At 49.8% G+C, this 15,627-nt stretch overlaps 1 protein-coding gene across 1 annotated transcript; it reads right to left on the bottom strand.

The window, feature by feature from the left end:
- Positions 1 to 1,459: 1,459 nt before the first annotated feature.
- URAD (ureidoimidazoline (2-oxo-4-hydroxy-4-carboxy-5-) decarboxylase) lies at positions 1,460 to 9,326 on the bottom strand (the record flags this gene model as incomplete). The annotated part of the gene is made up of 2 exons (XM_081214968.1): positions 1,460 to 1,819; positions 9,152 to 9,326. 2 exons carry the CDS (start codon positions 9,324 to 9,326, stop codon positions 1,473 to 1,475), a joined length of 522 nt encoding a protein of 173 aa, XP_081071094.1. The 3' UTR covers positions 1,460 to 1,472.
- Between the last annotated feature and the right edge of the window lie 6,301 nt (positions 9,327 to 15,627).

The raw sequence follows: 15,627 nt of genomic DNA on the forward strand, positions 1-15,627 counted from the left end.
CAACTTTGCATCCAGGTCCTTTGTGATGTGCACCTGGTGCTCCTACATCCAGAGCAGGCTCTGGCACCCGCCTGCCCTTGGCAGGGGAGGCCCCGGAGTTGTTCTACAGGTTCGGTGGGGTCACAGCTCACTTCCTGGCTCCCCTACCTACCACGCTGACCAGCCTCTGGCCTTCACCCTCACCACTAGCGGGCAACGTCTGTAAGATGGCAAAGGGGAGTGGGCTTCCGTGATTAAAAAATTCCTGTGCTACCACAGTGGCTTCTCTCTGTGGAATTTAGCCCCCAACCAAGGGTGCGGCCACACCGCTTTTTATGGAAAGGTTTTCTTGCTGCTGTTGTCCCTCAGACCCGGGCTGGTCACTCATGGAGGCTCTTGTCTTCAAAAGGGCCAGCTCTGCCTTCACGTCTTACCCCGTCTGCGGTGGGGAGGACGGCATGGCTTGTTTCTCCTTTGCCAACAGAAGCCTACGGAGCATTTGTCGGGGTTCGTTAGACCTTCCAGTGCAAATGGCTGGCTGGCTGGGGCGCGGGGGAGAAACGTGGTGGGCTCCTCCTGTGTGAGTGGACTTTCTGGCCACCAGTGCAGAGCTGCCCAGTCTGGCCTCCTTTGGCCAGAAAGCTTTCTATGGGCACAGATCTTCCCTCATCAACCGCTTTATCAGTGCTATGGGGTCCCATCTTCATGGGTGGGGGCGGATATCCAGCACTACTCAGTGAGTGTTATTCAATTATTTTAAAAATTATGTTTAATGACTTATGGTTTCCAGGGACTCTGACAAGCCAGCTCTCCTGGGCCCACCTCCAGGAGAGACGGGAGGCCGCTGGCCCTGACCTTCAGGCCCGTCCATCCTAGAGAGCCCCCGCTCCCAGCCTTCTCTGCCTCACGGGGCGCCTCCGCAACGCCGGCCCCTGCGGGGCTCTCTCCTACCCGCCGTCCCCCCGCACGCTGCTTCCCCCGCGCTTTGCTGTCCCAGCTCTGGCTCCTGTTCGTGTCCCGGAGCCAGAGAGGCGCTTCCACTCACATGTAAATGCCGCGTGCAGCAACTAAGGTGGGAGAAGAAAAAAGAAACAGACAAACCGCTGCGGAATAAAAGCTTCCTTTTCCGTCCGTTTTGCTTTGCGCCTGGGGTTTGGCAGGAGAGGGTGAGGGGCCAGAGAGAGGTGGATTAGCGCCCTGGAATCCGCAAAAGCTGGTGGTGTCAGCGCGCCGCTAAGGGAGTGAAGAATTGGAGCAGTGAGCTGGATAAATCGGGAGCGGCGCGGGGAGGGGGGGCGCAAAGCACGAAACTATCTATTTTGGCAAAGCGTGAGCATGCGGGTAGGTGGACAAAAGGGCTTATTATTCGTGCGACTGCCTCGGTTCTCCCCGGCCTTTGTGCGCGGGTGTGGACGCTGTTCCAAGCGCAGCGCGCGCGCCCGCGACCCCCGCGCGTCACGACGTGCGTCCCGGGTCCCTGGCTGGCGCGGCCGCTACGGCTCGGCGGCGTGGCTGCCGAAGAGGTCGGCGAGACGCCGGCGGCCGACCTTCTTCACCTCGCCCAGTGCGGTGCTCAGCTCCTGCGCCGGTGGGCAGTGCAGCCGGCGCGCCCGGTCGCGGGGCACCGCCGCCCGGTCGCTGAGGCGCGCGGCGAGCGCGAAGGGGAAGCCGAAGCGCGCGCGGTACTGCGCGTTGAGCTCGGCCAGCCGGAGCCGCTCGGCCGCGCCCAGGCTCGTGAGGCCCGCGGCGCTCTGCTCCCGCTGCGACGCGGCGCTGAGCTCGCCCCGCTGCAGCTCGCGGCCCGCCAGGTCCGGGTGGCAGCGCAGGACGCCCTCCTGGCCTGCGGAGAAGCACAGACACGCGGCGGGAGCGCGGTACCGCGCCCCGAGGGAAGCGGGTCCCAGGACGTGAGGAAGGGCAACTAGGGGTGTCAGGAGACTCGGGGCGCCCCCCGCACCCGTCCCTCCAACCCATCCCAAACCTCGCGCCCCTCCATCCCCGCTTCATTCGGCCTCGGCCGGGACCCAGGGGCGGGGCGGGAAGTGACAAGTTTGTCCTTTGAGACCTTGGAGCGAGAAGAGCGGTGGGGAGAGGCCGCAGAGGCTCGGAATTTACGACTTGCTCGGGAGGGAGCAGGGACGCGATAAGGGAGCCCGAGCGTTTCGTATCTTTTCAAAGTCCTTTGCTCTCAGGGGGGCTTTGATGTCGCAGAGGGCCGGACACAAGGGCCTGAAGACTTCCTGCAAAAGCCACGGAATGGGTTTCGCTCTGTTCCAAAGGAGAAGGGCGGGGACGGTCCATGGGAATAACATCCGTGGGGCTTGGCGAATAAATGCCCAGGAATTGTGACCCTAAGTGTGAGTTCTGGGCTTCTGGAATCAGGCATCCAAAGAGCTTTGCAGATGATTAACTGCCAAGAAACCCATTTCCAGCTGAATTCTACGGCCCTTTGAATGAAAGGGGCTTTCCACCTTTTAGGAAAATAGCACCCACTCACCACGCACCGTTTCTGAGGCTCATTTCCCTTCTCCCACTGTAAATCTCAAAGAGCTCCCAGAGAATAACGTTTCCTCGGAAGAGAGCTTCTCCTAATCTCCTAACATTGGCCTAAAACTGGAAACCCCTGGTGCGATACCTGGGATTTCAAGTCCTAATCCACCGAGGTTTTCCTGAGCCCCGGTCAATCATTATGCTTAGCTCTCTAAAGAGAGAATTAGAATTCTTGGGGCTGGGCAAGTTTTCAGATGTGGTAAGCAGGGAGCCGGATCTGTACAGGGAGGCTGATGACACCTAACTTGCTGAGTAGTGGTGAGGATTAGAGACAATTCATTTACCCAAACAGCACCTAATGCTAGCAAATGTTCAATAAACAGCCATATTATGTGTCCTAGTAAACTCAGTGTAACTGGGCTGCGATGTGGCTGGAAGCATCTGACCCTGGGGCTAGGGACAGGCTTGGGGCTCCACTAGAAAAGGAGATCATTAACCCTCCCTTTAATTATGGTATAAACTTCCCCTGCTTAAATCTTGCAGTTTCTGCCCAGTTAAAGAATGATTGGGGGCTTCCCTGGTGGCGCAGTGGTTGAGAGACCTCCTGCCAATGCAGGGGACACGGGTTCGTGCCCCGGTCCGGGAAGATCCCACATGCCGCGGAGCGGCTGGGCCCGTGAGCCATGGCCGCTGAGCCTGCGCGTCCGGAGCCTGTGCCCCGCAACGGGAGAGGCCACAACAGTGAGAGGCCCGCGTACGGCAAAAAAAAAAAAAAAAGAATGATTGGGATTATGCCATCTAATCGTGGACCAATGTCCTGAGAGGTGGGAGAACTGGGGGGAACATCTACACTGAAGAGAGGATTCAAGGGAGACTCAGAAAGGGGTAGGTGACCTTTCCAAGGTCACTGAGCCAGGAGCTGCCTGCCCAGGATCCTAGGCTCAAAACCACTGGCTTCGGGGCAATGGCTACCCCTTCAAGGTTAAGGGGAGTTGAAAACGAAACTCATGTCACCAATAATCCCATCTCTGTAACACCACCGTTTTAGAACCCCTCTCCTGGGCCCTGTCCCTGGGGCACTGCAAAGGTGAAGTGGTTGGTTCCCACTTCCCACGTCCAGCGGATCCGGGGGCTGCGAGAATGTAAGTGATAAATTCCCTGCCTGGGGGCCCCCAGCCCTGGGCCGGGAGGTGGCTGTGCCGGGCTGCTTCCCAGGCCTGAGGCCAAGCAGCACCCGAAACCGATCCGAACCCACCCAGCCAGGACCGCGAAAATGGGCGGCGGCGGGGTCCTGGGCAGGCGAGTCCTGGGCGGCTCCCAGGCCGGAACTGCAGGCCCGCCCCGGGCCTCCTCCTTACTTATTCAGATTTTCAAAGACGCCTCGAGGTGAGGAGGTGAGGGGCCCGAGACCCCGCCTTCTCACAGGCCTCCCTCTCTCGGCTTCCCTTCCCCGTTTCTTACTCTGCAGAGGCCCAGCTCCAGCATGGAGGACGCGGTTATCGGCCCGGAGGGCCCGGCAGGGGTGGGGTCTGTCCCCTGGCCGCCCCTACCAGACCCTCCTTTCCAGCGTGGGGCAGGGCCACCAGCACCCCGGCCCTGGCACCCCGCTTCTCACTCCGCTGGGCTTCTCTCCCCTCTTGAAAACGTCACCTGGGGTTAATGTTTGCCCAGGATTGAGCATGTGTTTTCCACTGTTTGCGGGAGAAGAGGGGAAGAGGAAAGAAAGGAGGCTGGGAAGACAAAGCCAAGAGAAGAAGAGACTAGAAAAGAGGATTCACACACACGCACACACGCACACACACGCGCGCGCGGCCCTCAGCTGCAGATAAAAGGAGATGGTGGGAGTCAGGCAGGGAGTGGTAGCTCCGCAGAAATAGAACCTGACCTCATTCAGCCAAAGACTCCATCTTTATTGCCCCAAATCACTGACCCCTGAGTCCTGCCCAGGAGGGCACTGGCACAGCAGCACTGGCCTGCGGCACAGCCCTGGTTCCCTCCCAGCGCTGCATCACCCAGGCACTCCCAGCCGTGGCCTTAAACCCTAGTAGGAGGCTGGAGACCTCACCTGGGTACTTGCCACCTCGCTGCCTCAGTCCTGCGGTCCTCCCACCTGGAATGCCTAAGCCTAGCCGGGTTCGGTCAGTGGCCCGTGCTTCACGGCCTTTCAGTGCTGCCTTTTCTTCCTAAAGTCTGAGAGAGTACTGCCTCTGCCACTGGCGTGCCACGTCTGGAGATGCAGGTGTGGACATGCATTATTTGCTGTGACCACAAACCATGCACCTCGAAGAGTTCCCGGCACAGAGCTGACACTCCTTGCTTCAACAGGAGGAGAACAGGGCAGACGGTGGCGGCCACTGAAGAGTAGGTGGTTGGCCTGGAAGCCTATCACAGTCCACCAGGATCCCCACACCGTACCAGCTGGTGTGTTCTCCCTCCTGGTGCAATGGATCATCTGGACCAACCGCTCCACTTGGGTTCTTGGAGCCAGCCCCCCTCCTTCCATCTCAAAGGTTACAATTTCAAACATCAGTCCCACCACTGCCTTGTCTTGATCAGCACACAAACACTCCCTAGAGCCTCTCACTCCGTAAACAAAAGTAAAACCCTCCCTTGATTCCCCGTTGTCCTCTACTTCCTCCCTGCGTCTCTGCTCTTTCTTGCAGCAAAACTCCTCGAAGGAACTGTCTCCTCAGCATCTCCACTTCCTCCCGCCCTTCACCCCATCAAGCTTCCAGCCGCACCCACCAACCACTCTGTACGCATCAGGTCACAGATGACGGACGGCTCAGGCCAGTGACAAGCGCTCTGTCCTCTTCTCTCTCAGCCTCTTGGGAGCATGTCACATGGTTGGCCCTCTCCCCTTGGAAGATGACCACCGCTTACCTACTCTCGTCACTGGTCCTTCCTCTGCCAGACCACTCACACCGAAGTACCCCAGGACTCAGTACTCACATCTCTTCCCTTCTGCATTCACACGGATGCCCCAGGCGTTCTCATCTAGTCCCATAGCTTTAAATGCCATCAATTCTTTCACGACACCCAGATCTAGTCTAGTCCACAGCTTTCCACTGAGTTCCTTTGTCATGAGCCAACTGAACACTCAATATTTTAATCTGGATGATTGCTAGGCATCTCAGACTTACCAAGCTCCCATCCTCCATCCTGTCCTCTCAATTCCGAACTCCTCCTCATTGTAGAAAACAGACCACCACCCACTCAGTTGCTCAGATTAAAAACGTAGGACTTATCCTTAATTCCTCTTTGTTTCTGACCTGCCTTCCCCCAGCAAATCCATCAAAAACACCTGTTGGCTCTAACTAAAATCTATCCTGAGAATCCAGCCACACGGTCCCTCTGCCTGACCCCTCTTTCCTCCTGTCCCTCCACTCTCCACCATTCTCCAACCACCTTGGTCTTTCTGTGCCCCCCAAATGTCAAAAGTCTCAAGTTCCTTGTGTTAGGGTGGCCTTGTCCCAGATCTTCAACAGCTTCCTTCTCAACTTTTGGTTTTAAACTCAAATATCACTTCCTAAGAAAGACCTCTTTTATTACACATTTTCCACCCTATTACAAATTTTCTTCTAATAGTTTCTAGAATTGAAATGATCTTATTAATTTATGTTAATCCTGTGTCACTTCACTAGAATGTAAGCTCACTGAAGGCAGGGACTGTCTTGTTCAAGGCTCTATCCCCAGTGCCTGTGGCAATTCCTTGGGCACAGCAGGCATTCAGTAAGTGTTTATTGACTGACACACCACTCTGGGGAAGGAGTGTTATGTAGTCTTTGACCGAACAAACACATTTTGATAGCCTCATCTAAATACCTTATAGCCGACATTTAAGGAAACTATTAGTATCCGACTCTTTGACTCTTCCAACAACTGTGCTCTGAAATAAGTATTAAATAACGAATTATGGAATTATTGCAATTCTGAAACGCCACAAAGAGGTGCATGATCAACTCTGTTATGACAGTGTTATTGCTCTTTGATTTTTAACACAAATCCGTATTGAATCGGTTCGTCATTAGCCGTGTGTGTGTGTGTGTGTGTGTGTGTGTGTGTGTGTGTGTACTTCCCTTTATTATGCCATTCCTCTGGCTTGGGAATTAGAATTGATTGGCTTGAAAGGGTACTTTGCCAAGTAGTGCTGGAGCTAAATATTAGTCCTGGACTGCCACCTACTGGTCAATAATCATCATAGCGTCTCCTAAATGGATTGTCAACCTTAGTTTCCTCTAGAAACAGAGTTTCCAGTTTTCTTTTAATGGTAGAGGGTTCTCTTAGATCATCTAAAACAAGTCCCTGACCAGTTAGATCATCATATCCTGAATATCTCTTTAAGGTCCCTTTCAGTTTTAGGATTCAAAGACTCTATTACACCCAGTTTGTTGCTTACTATTCCAGGAGTAAAGCTAGACTATGCAGTGAATCCCATTTTGCTTGATTATTTAAAAAACCAGAGAGTGTCCTGGTGGTCTAGTGGTTCGGATTTGGCGCTTTCACTGCCACGGCCGCGGTTCAATCCCTGGTTGAATCCATGGCCGGGGGTGGGGAAAAAAAGGATAAAAAGTAAAAAGAAAAAAAAAAAGTCTGGGACATCAAGCATTAATGTTAATTGAATAAATCAGTGAATGAATAAATACAACCCCTAGAAACTGTTTCTAGATTTTGCTTTTGATTCTCTGGAAAATCCTTCAAAAGCTGTTGGGTTGAGTGTCAGGCTTTGAATCCCAGTTCTGCCACTTTTTAGCTGTGTCCTTGATCAAGTTACTTAATCCCTCCGTGCCTGAGCTTTCTTATCTGTAAAAGGGGGATAATAATGATAATCCTTGTTTTATAGGATTATTACAAGGATTAAATGAATCAAATGTGAGGTGTTTGGAAAGGTGCCTGAAACAGCAAGAGTAAGGGTCAAATGCATTTTAGTGACTGTTATTATTTCTGCTGCTAGTGTCAGCTGTCTAATGCCATGAAGGTGATTAGAGACAGACTGTGCTCCCAGTTGCCTGAGGCAAGTGTGGATGCCAGCCTAGGGCTGAGAAGCAGGCTCGACCAGCAGGGAGGTCCCAACAAAGACCTGTGTCGAGTATAGACGCAAACAAACACCCAGGTGGTCCAAATTCTCTCCAGTTATTTTGTCCCATTGACCTGCCACTAAAGTCATCCCAGTTAAAATGTGTGGGGAAGGGGTAATACCAAGATTGATCATCTTTCAAAATACTCTTAGGAGCAATTTCATTCATTCACTCAGCAAACCTTTATCAAGTCCCAACACCCTCTCCACGGGGTGGTGTGGGGTTCTGACACTGGTCAGGATTCAGAGGTTCCCTCGTGTCTGAGGCCCACGGGGCAGCTGAGGGTTCGGCTTCGAGAGGCCCTGAGAAGTGGGTGAGGATCAACAGGGCGCCCACATTCCTGTCAGCTTGATTTTATCCCCCTAGCCTCCCCTCAATCTATATGTGCCTATAGTGAATTAAAATGAGTTCCTTATTTGGGAGAATCCCCTGACAAGTAGAAACCATGCCCGGTGTCCAAGCCCGGGGCGCACAGGTGAGGAGTGTTTGGAAAAGAAGAGACAGTGCTTCTCTCTCAGCCCAGATCCCTGTGGAAGCCCCTCTGTGAAGGCAGCCCGTCCCCTCGACGTCCCCTCAGCCCATCCAGGCTTCTCCAAGGACCGTGAAGACAGCCCAGGAGGCAGCCTTGGCCGCTAACATTCGGCCTCTGGACGCCGTGAGGCCATGTGCCCTTCCTAGTCACCTGGGGTTGGCCTGACCTGAAACTTCCTCATCTCCCCACTCCACACCCACAAGTGCCTCCTTTTCTCTCTCTACCCAAAAGACATCAGCAATGTCTTTCCCTTTCTGCAGAGGGAGTCCTTCAGATTTTTGTCTTTTTCCCCCTCACTGCCCCAGGGAGTTGCTGATCTGAGGCAGTTTACTTTCCTCAGCCATCTGGTCCAAACCGGCCCTTTCTGGCAAAAATGTCAGCCGTTTGCTCTTTCCCCTGGGCTGCTGAGATAGTCTGATATGGAGCTGTCTTCTCTGTTGCATACAGGACATTCCCAAAACGAACCCACGGCCGGCGGAGAGGGTGGGCCCCCAGCCTGACCTTTGGCCCCTGAGCCGCTGCAAGGCCTGAGACCGCTGCCTGTCCCTCTTTCCTGCTAACCCCGTAGCTTTAGTATTTAACAGCCATGTTACCTGAGCCAACGAACGTTCTCTCACTCCAGTTTCCGCTTAACACTGCAAGGGCTTGATTCTCATTCACAGAGTCTGAAGGAACTTACTGACCCTTACAGCAAAGAGAGCTAAATATATATACCAGCGATAAGCAACTGGGCTCAAATATCTAAAATTATTTTGATAAAAAAAAAGAAGCCGACTCACAGGTTAGAGAACAAACTAGTGGTTACTTTTGGGGGGGGAATATAGGGTGAGGGGGGGAGGTACAAACTATTGGGGGTAAGATAGGATCAAGGACGTAGTGTACAACACTTCAAATTGGGGAACACAGCCAATATTCTGTAATAATTAAATGGAAAGTAACCTTTAAAAACTATTAAAACTTTTAAAATTAAAAACTAAAAAAAAATCCACATGATCCCTCCCCAATTGTTTTTTGATAAGCATATCTGAAATCTCTCTGTTGAGAATCTCAGTGTCTAACACCAAAGCCTTACCTGACTGTGGAAGAGCATCAGTAAAGGCAAAAAAGTGCCGCTCTAAATCTTCCCAGTCAGAGAACGGGCGCTGGGACCGAACGGCGGCTGCAATCAGAGGACATCTCTCGATGACATTCCCAAACACATCCACAAATTCTCCAGAGTCCATGGAGTTGACCTTCTCAGTGTCCATCGCCTGTGTTCCACTGGCGGCGGCAGGACCTGGGCTCCCCTCCGGGTGAGTGAGAGACGCGTCTCTGCTGGCAGGGTTATATTTGCTGAATGCATAGGCTTGTTTTTTATGCAACACCAGCTTGGCATGTTTTAAACGCCTCTGGGAGAAGCCGATCCAGAGTACTTGTGCAATCAACAAACACAGGCTTAAGGTCTAATCCAGGGAGCAGAGGTCTTGCAAAGGGGTGAGGGTGTCCAACAAAACTCTTCCCACCACCTAAGCCGGCAGGGGCCACATTCACTCTCAGCATTCAAGCCCGATAGACTTTTGGTGCCATTAGCCTTTTAATGTCAATGCTATCCCAGGGAAGTTTTCCCTGGTAACCCAGGCAGGTCACAAGTCGACCCCCTTGAAATTCCAAGTCCCGTCTTGTTGCTACTGCTGTGGAGAACAGGTAGTACGTTTTGCTCTTTCTCTGCATTTCAAATGCTTCACACAATAAGTGTCTGATAAACTCTCACTCAACAAGAAGCAGTGGCTAAGGAAGCATTCTGCCCCATTCTCGGTTGTCGCCCAGACACCGTTATGTGTTATTTTCTTCCTGAATATATCTATCCTTATCTGAAATCACCTTGCTTATTGTATTGATTTTCGTATCACCTCTCAGCCACAGTGAATTCTATGAGCCTGGAGACAGTGTGTCTGGTTTGCTTGCATCCTGGGTGCCAAGAACCGAGCCCTCAGGAGGCATGTAATAAACACCATGGGGTGAATTAGTTGACCAGATGACCACATAGATTAAATTTCTCACCCTGATACCTTTTATGTATACTCAAAACAAAAATCCTGTGGAAGAAGACATAGAGAACACAGATATTTGTGGTTGCCAAGGGGGAGGGCGTGGAGGAAGGAAAAACTGGGTGTTTGGGGTCAGAAGATGTAAACTATTATATAGAGAATGGGATAAACAACAAGGTCCTACTGTAGAGCACAGGGAACTATATTCCATATTCTGTGACAAACCATCATGGAAAAGAATATGAAAAAGAATATACATATATACATATAACTGAATAACTTTGCTGTACACCTGAAACTAACACAACATTGTAAATTAACTACACTTCAATTAAAAAAATAAAATTAAAAAATACTGTGGAAGATAAAGTCAAAGGAAAGAAGGGGTCAGAATTTTAAAATATAAAGATATTGCTGCTATTTCCCTGTAGAACTGAAAATGCAAACATTTTTCCAAGAGTCATGCTAACTCCACACTGGCTTTCATCTGAATCAAAATTCAATGAGAGGACTTACAATAGCCAGGACATGGAAGCCACCTAAGTGTCCATCAACAGATGAATGGATAAAGAAGATGTGGCACATATATACAATGGAATATTACTCAGCCATAAAAAGAAACGAAATTGAGTTATTTGTAATGAGGTGGATGGACCTAGAGTCTGTCATACAGAGTGAAGTTAAGTCAGAAAGAGAAAAACAAATACCGTATGCTAACACATATATATGGAATCTAAAAAAAAAAAAGGTTCTGATGAATCTAGGGGCAGGACAGGAATAAAGACGCAGATGTAGAGAATGGACTTGAGGACACGGGGAGGGGGAAGGGTAAGCTGGGACGAAGTGAGAGAGTGGCATGGACATATACACACTACCAAAGGTAAAATAGATAGCTAGTGGGAAGCAGCCACATAGCACAGGGAGATCAGCTCGGTGCTTTGTGACCACCTACAAGGGTGGGATAAGGAGGGTGGGAGGGAGATGCAAGAGGGAGGGGATATGCGGATATATGTATATGTATAGCTGATTCACTTTGTTATAAAGCAGAAACTAACACACCATTGTAAAGCAATTATACTCCAATAAAGATGTTAAAAAAAAAAGAAAAAAAATTCCATGAGAGGGCAACCACATTAGCATTAATATATCAGTCACATTGGCCCGCACAGTCTGTGAGAGGCAGGTGACAATCTATCAGCAGCCACAGATTTTGTCCTGACTCTGTGACGTTTCCCATCCCGGGTCTCACCCTGACTGCCTGGGCCAAAGGGTCATGATTGAAGGACTGACAGAAAAGAAGTTGATGAAATTTGCTTTTCAAAGGGGGTAAATCTGGGGCCAGAAGTACCACCACTACAGGCCATGTCTTCAAATATGAAAAAAGGTATAGATATATGATTAACATTTGCACATCGTATACCTCACATAGGTATGTGAAAACACACTGGATCCTGTAGTGTGTTTGCAGTTTCAGGCAAAGGGCCCAGTGTGGAGGGCATGGACCCGGGAGAGCTCTGGTCCAGGCTCTGCCCCCTACAGACTGGCATTTGTCAAGTTATCGAACTTTTCTGCACCTCAATTTCTTTGTCTGCAAAACGGGGCTAAAAAGAGTATTGACCTCATGGGATTTTTGCAAAGATGAAGTGAATTAACGTACCAAAGTGCTCCTGTTACAAAACACTGCAGAGGTGTCGGCCAATATAACATTGTGCACAGTCTCTGCAGTGGACCAGCCACAGAGTGTTCTTCCATTCTTCCTTCTGCCACCAGAGTCAACACAGCCCTTTCCCGTCCCTGCAGGTTTTCCGCAGACCCAGTTAATGGCCAACGTCCACTGCTTGCCCTTCTCCCTCCACCAGCTCCCTCAGCCTCGGTTCATTCCAGCGCTGACCATGCAGCATCGCAATTCAGAACAGAACCGTGAGGAAGAGAAGGCGAGGTCTGTCTAGCGCCTCCCCCTCAGCCTTATTCCCTCCCTGGTCCCAGGCTCTCGGATGAGCAGATGAGGGGGAACAGAAGGCAGAGCAGAAACCAAGGGAGAAGGGGTCCAGGCTCCACTGCTCTTCGTCCCCTGCGACCCTTACCTACCTTCTCCTCTTATTCTGCATGTGGACGGTCTCCCTCCCCCAAGGCGCTCCAGCCTGGACCTGGAGCCTGGCGGTTCTCAGGTCCTCTGAGAGCTGCGGGAGAGATAGACATCTGCATTTGCAAGTGGAAACTGCTCTGCTCATGGAAATGCTGATACCACGGTGGGAAGGGCCTTGCCACTGATAGGAGACCAGGAGCCTAAGCTTTTATTCTGTGTTATCTATTGCATAACAGTAGGAACTCCAAATAGCCCACTACTAACAGAGGAACCTTTAAGACACAGAAGGTTAAGGTATTAAATAGTCCTGGATAGAGAAGCAACATCCAGCAAAAAAAAAAAACCTAACTAAAAATTCCTGATACGGAACCTGGCAAGCCAGGCCACTGAAGCACTCTGGTGCTCAGTGAATCCTATTTGACTCTTTCCCAGTCAAATCAAAGAAATGTAAGGTGGTCAGAAGTCAGGCAATTTTCATCCAAGCAAACCAAGCAAAAAGTTAAGTTACTGAATCGTACACTATCAACAGGCAAATTGTATGGCATATGAATTATGTATCGATAAAGCTATTGTTTTCTTACGTTAATTGATATAGAGTTGTAGCCTCGTAATTTGTGTTTAACCATACAAGCTATGATTCTTATGTTTTGGCTGCTGAATATATTATATCAGACTTCATTATAATTTTTCTTTTAAGAGACCTTTAGCAGTACATAGAGAAAATTCTTAAATAGGCACAAATTTTTATTTAGTTTTTTCGTTGAAACATTTCAAGTATCTGCTCCCTTCAACTGTAGCCCTTACCTTTTCACAAGCAGAGCTTATGCAGAAGTTTTCTCAATAAGATACCAGGAAGGCAAATTACTTTCCTACACATGCATTTTAAAAACTAATTTATTTATTTATTTATTTTTGGCTGTGTTGTTTCTTCGCTGCTGTGCGTGGGCTTCCTCTAGTTGTGGTGTGCAGGCTTCTCTTGTTGCAGAGCATGGGCTCTAAGCACGTGGGCTTCAGTAGTTGTGGCACGCGGGCTCCGTAGCTGTGGTTCGTGGGCTCTAGAGCTCAGGCTCGGTAGTTGTGGTGCACGGGCTTTGTTGCTCCATGGCATGTGGGATCTTCCCGGACTAGGGCTCGAACCCATGTCTCCTGCATTGGCAGGTGGATTCTTAACCACTGCGCCACCAGGGAAGCCCCTACACATGCATTTTTAATTTGAAGCAAATTGGGAGTTGGAACTCGTGGGATCTTGCTGTTACCAGACTCCTTTCATTGGCTGAGGACTGAGCCAAAGCAAGATGAAGTCCTAGCAGAAGGAGGCCAGAGGGCCGAAGTGGATGGTGAGATGGTGAGGAGGTGGCCAGCGTGGGTGACGGGTCAGGCCTGCATTTAGTGTCTCTGCGGATCTAAGTAAGTGACTTAACCCTTCTTAGGCTTACGTCTCCGTTTCACCATTAAACTGCCACAGAACAAGCTACCACCTCACAATTTGTTAAATGAGAAAATCCATGTGACGCCTTTAGCACAGCTCTGGAATATAGTGTGTTATCAACAAATTAAAACAATATAAAGAATTCATCCAAGCGCACCTTGAGGACATTATGTTACAAAAAGACATATCCTGCACGATGCCACTTATATGAAGTACCGAGAGTAGCCAAATTCCGAGAAGCAGAAGTAGGATGGGCTGCCAGGGGCTGGGGGAGGGGGGAGGGGGAATAGGGGTTAGTATCTAATGGGGACAGTTTCAGTTTGAGAAGATGAGAAAGTTCTGGAGACGGATGGTGGTGACGGTTGCACAACAGGGTGAATGTGCTTAATGCCACTGAACTGCACGCTGAAAAATGGCTAAGATATATACACTACTATATGTAAAATAGATAACAAAGACCTACTCACAGCACAAGGAACTATAGGCCATATCTTGTAATAACCTATAATGGTAAAGAATCTGGAAAAGAATATATATACATATATATAACTGACCGAATCACTTTGCTGTACACCTGAAACTAACACAACATTGTTAATCAACTATATCCCAATATAAAAAAAATTTTTTAAGAGTATATATACGTATATATGCAACTGAATCACTTTGCTGTACACCTGAAATGAACACATTGTAAATCAACTATACGTCAATTTATAAGGTGGCTAAAGTGGTAAGTTTTGGGCTTCCCTGGTGGCGCAGTGGTTGAGAGTCTGCCTGCCGATGCAGGGGACACGGGTTCGTGCCCCGGTCCCGGAAGATCCCACATGCCGCGGAGCGGCTGGGCCCGTGAGCCATGGCCGCTGAGCCTGCGCGTCTGGAGCCTGTGCTCCGCAACGGGAGAGGCCACAACAGTGAGAGGCCCGTGTACCGCAAGAAATAAATAAATAAAGTGGTAAATTTTATACTATGTATATTTTAGTGCAAAAAAAATCATCAAAGACTTTTCTGCCTCTTTAATTTGAAATTTAATACACGTTGGGTCTCCAAGAGCTAAAAAGATGTGTTTTTATAGGTGATAAGAGCTCCTCCTTTTTTTTCTGTTGCTGATGGTGATTGTGGCACAGACAGTAGCACATGTGAATTCTGATACGTCGTTTATGCTTGACAAAAACGACGGTGGGCCTGGCAGGCGAGTTCAGACAAATCTGTTCCTGAGAAGGTCCTTCATGAGGAGCTGAAGAGAGAGAAGCTCCATCAGGAAGGAACACAAGCGGCCGTGGTGGGAGAAGAAGCGCTGCAGCTGTGATAAGAGGTCACCCAGGTATCTCCCTGCTGCAGGCCAGCCCCTCAGGGTGTTTTTCTTAATTCTGGGAATCTCTAGGAAACAGTCTTTGTTTTCAGTATAGGAAGCCAGTCCAGGCTCAGATAACATTAAGCAGAGAAGGTGCTCCAAGAAGAAGCTCAAAAGCGCATTCCCTGCGCAGGTGAATGCACAGTGTAGAATAGAGTGGTAAATACCAGGTCCTCGGAAAGAATCTGACCCCAGGCTGCTCCATTACGGTCGGGAATGTGTAAATAATGCACATAAAATGCACCATCATTCCCACGGTTGGTGAATAAATGAATTGACGTTGTCTGCATAGAGGGTTATTTTTCCTTCTAATCAACTGATTGGCCTTTTCTTTAATTCTGCTTCTTACAATTTGTCTGTCCAGGGAGAGGCTGGAGTCCTGGAGTCTGGCTGCGGTAATGAAAACAGTAGTCCCAGGGCGCCACCTACTGGCAAAATTCTTACAAGGGCTCGGCGGCAGGGTCTCGAAACACCCAATCCTTCCCTCCCTACCTGCTCCCCTAAGAGGATTTTAAACGCCATCCTTCCTTGGATTGGGATTTTGGGATTAGCAGATGCAAACAATTATGTAGAGAATGGATAAACAACAAGGTCCTACTGTATAGCACAGGGAACTATATTCAATATCCTGTGATAAACCATAATGGAAAAT

This window comes from Mesoplodon bidens (genome assembly GCF_964165515.1).
Source record: "Mesoplodon bidens genome assembly, chromosome: 17".
In the NCBI taxonomy this organism is placed as follows: Eukaryota; Metazoa; Chordata; class Mammalia; order Artiodactyla; family Ziphiidae; genus Mesoplodon; species Mesoplodon bidens.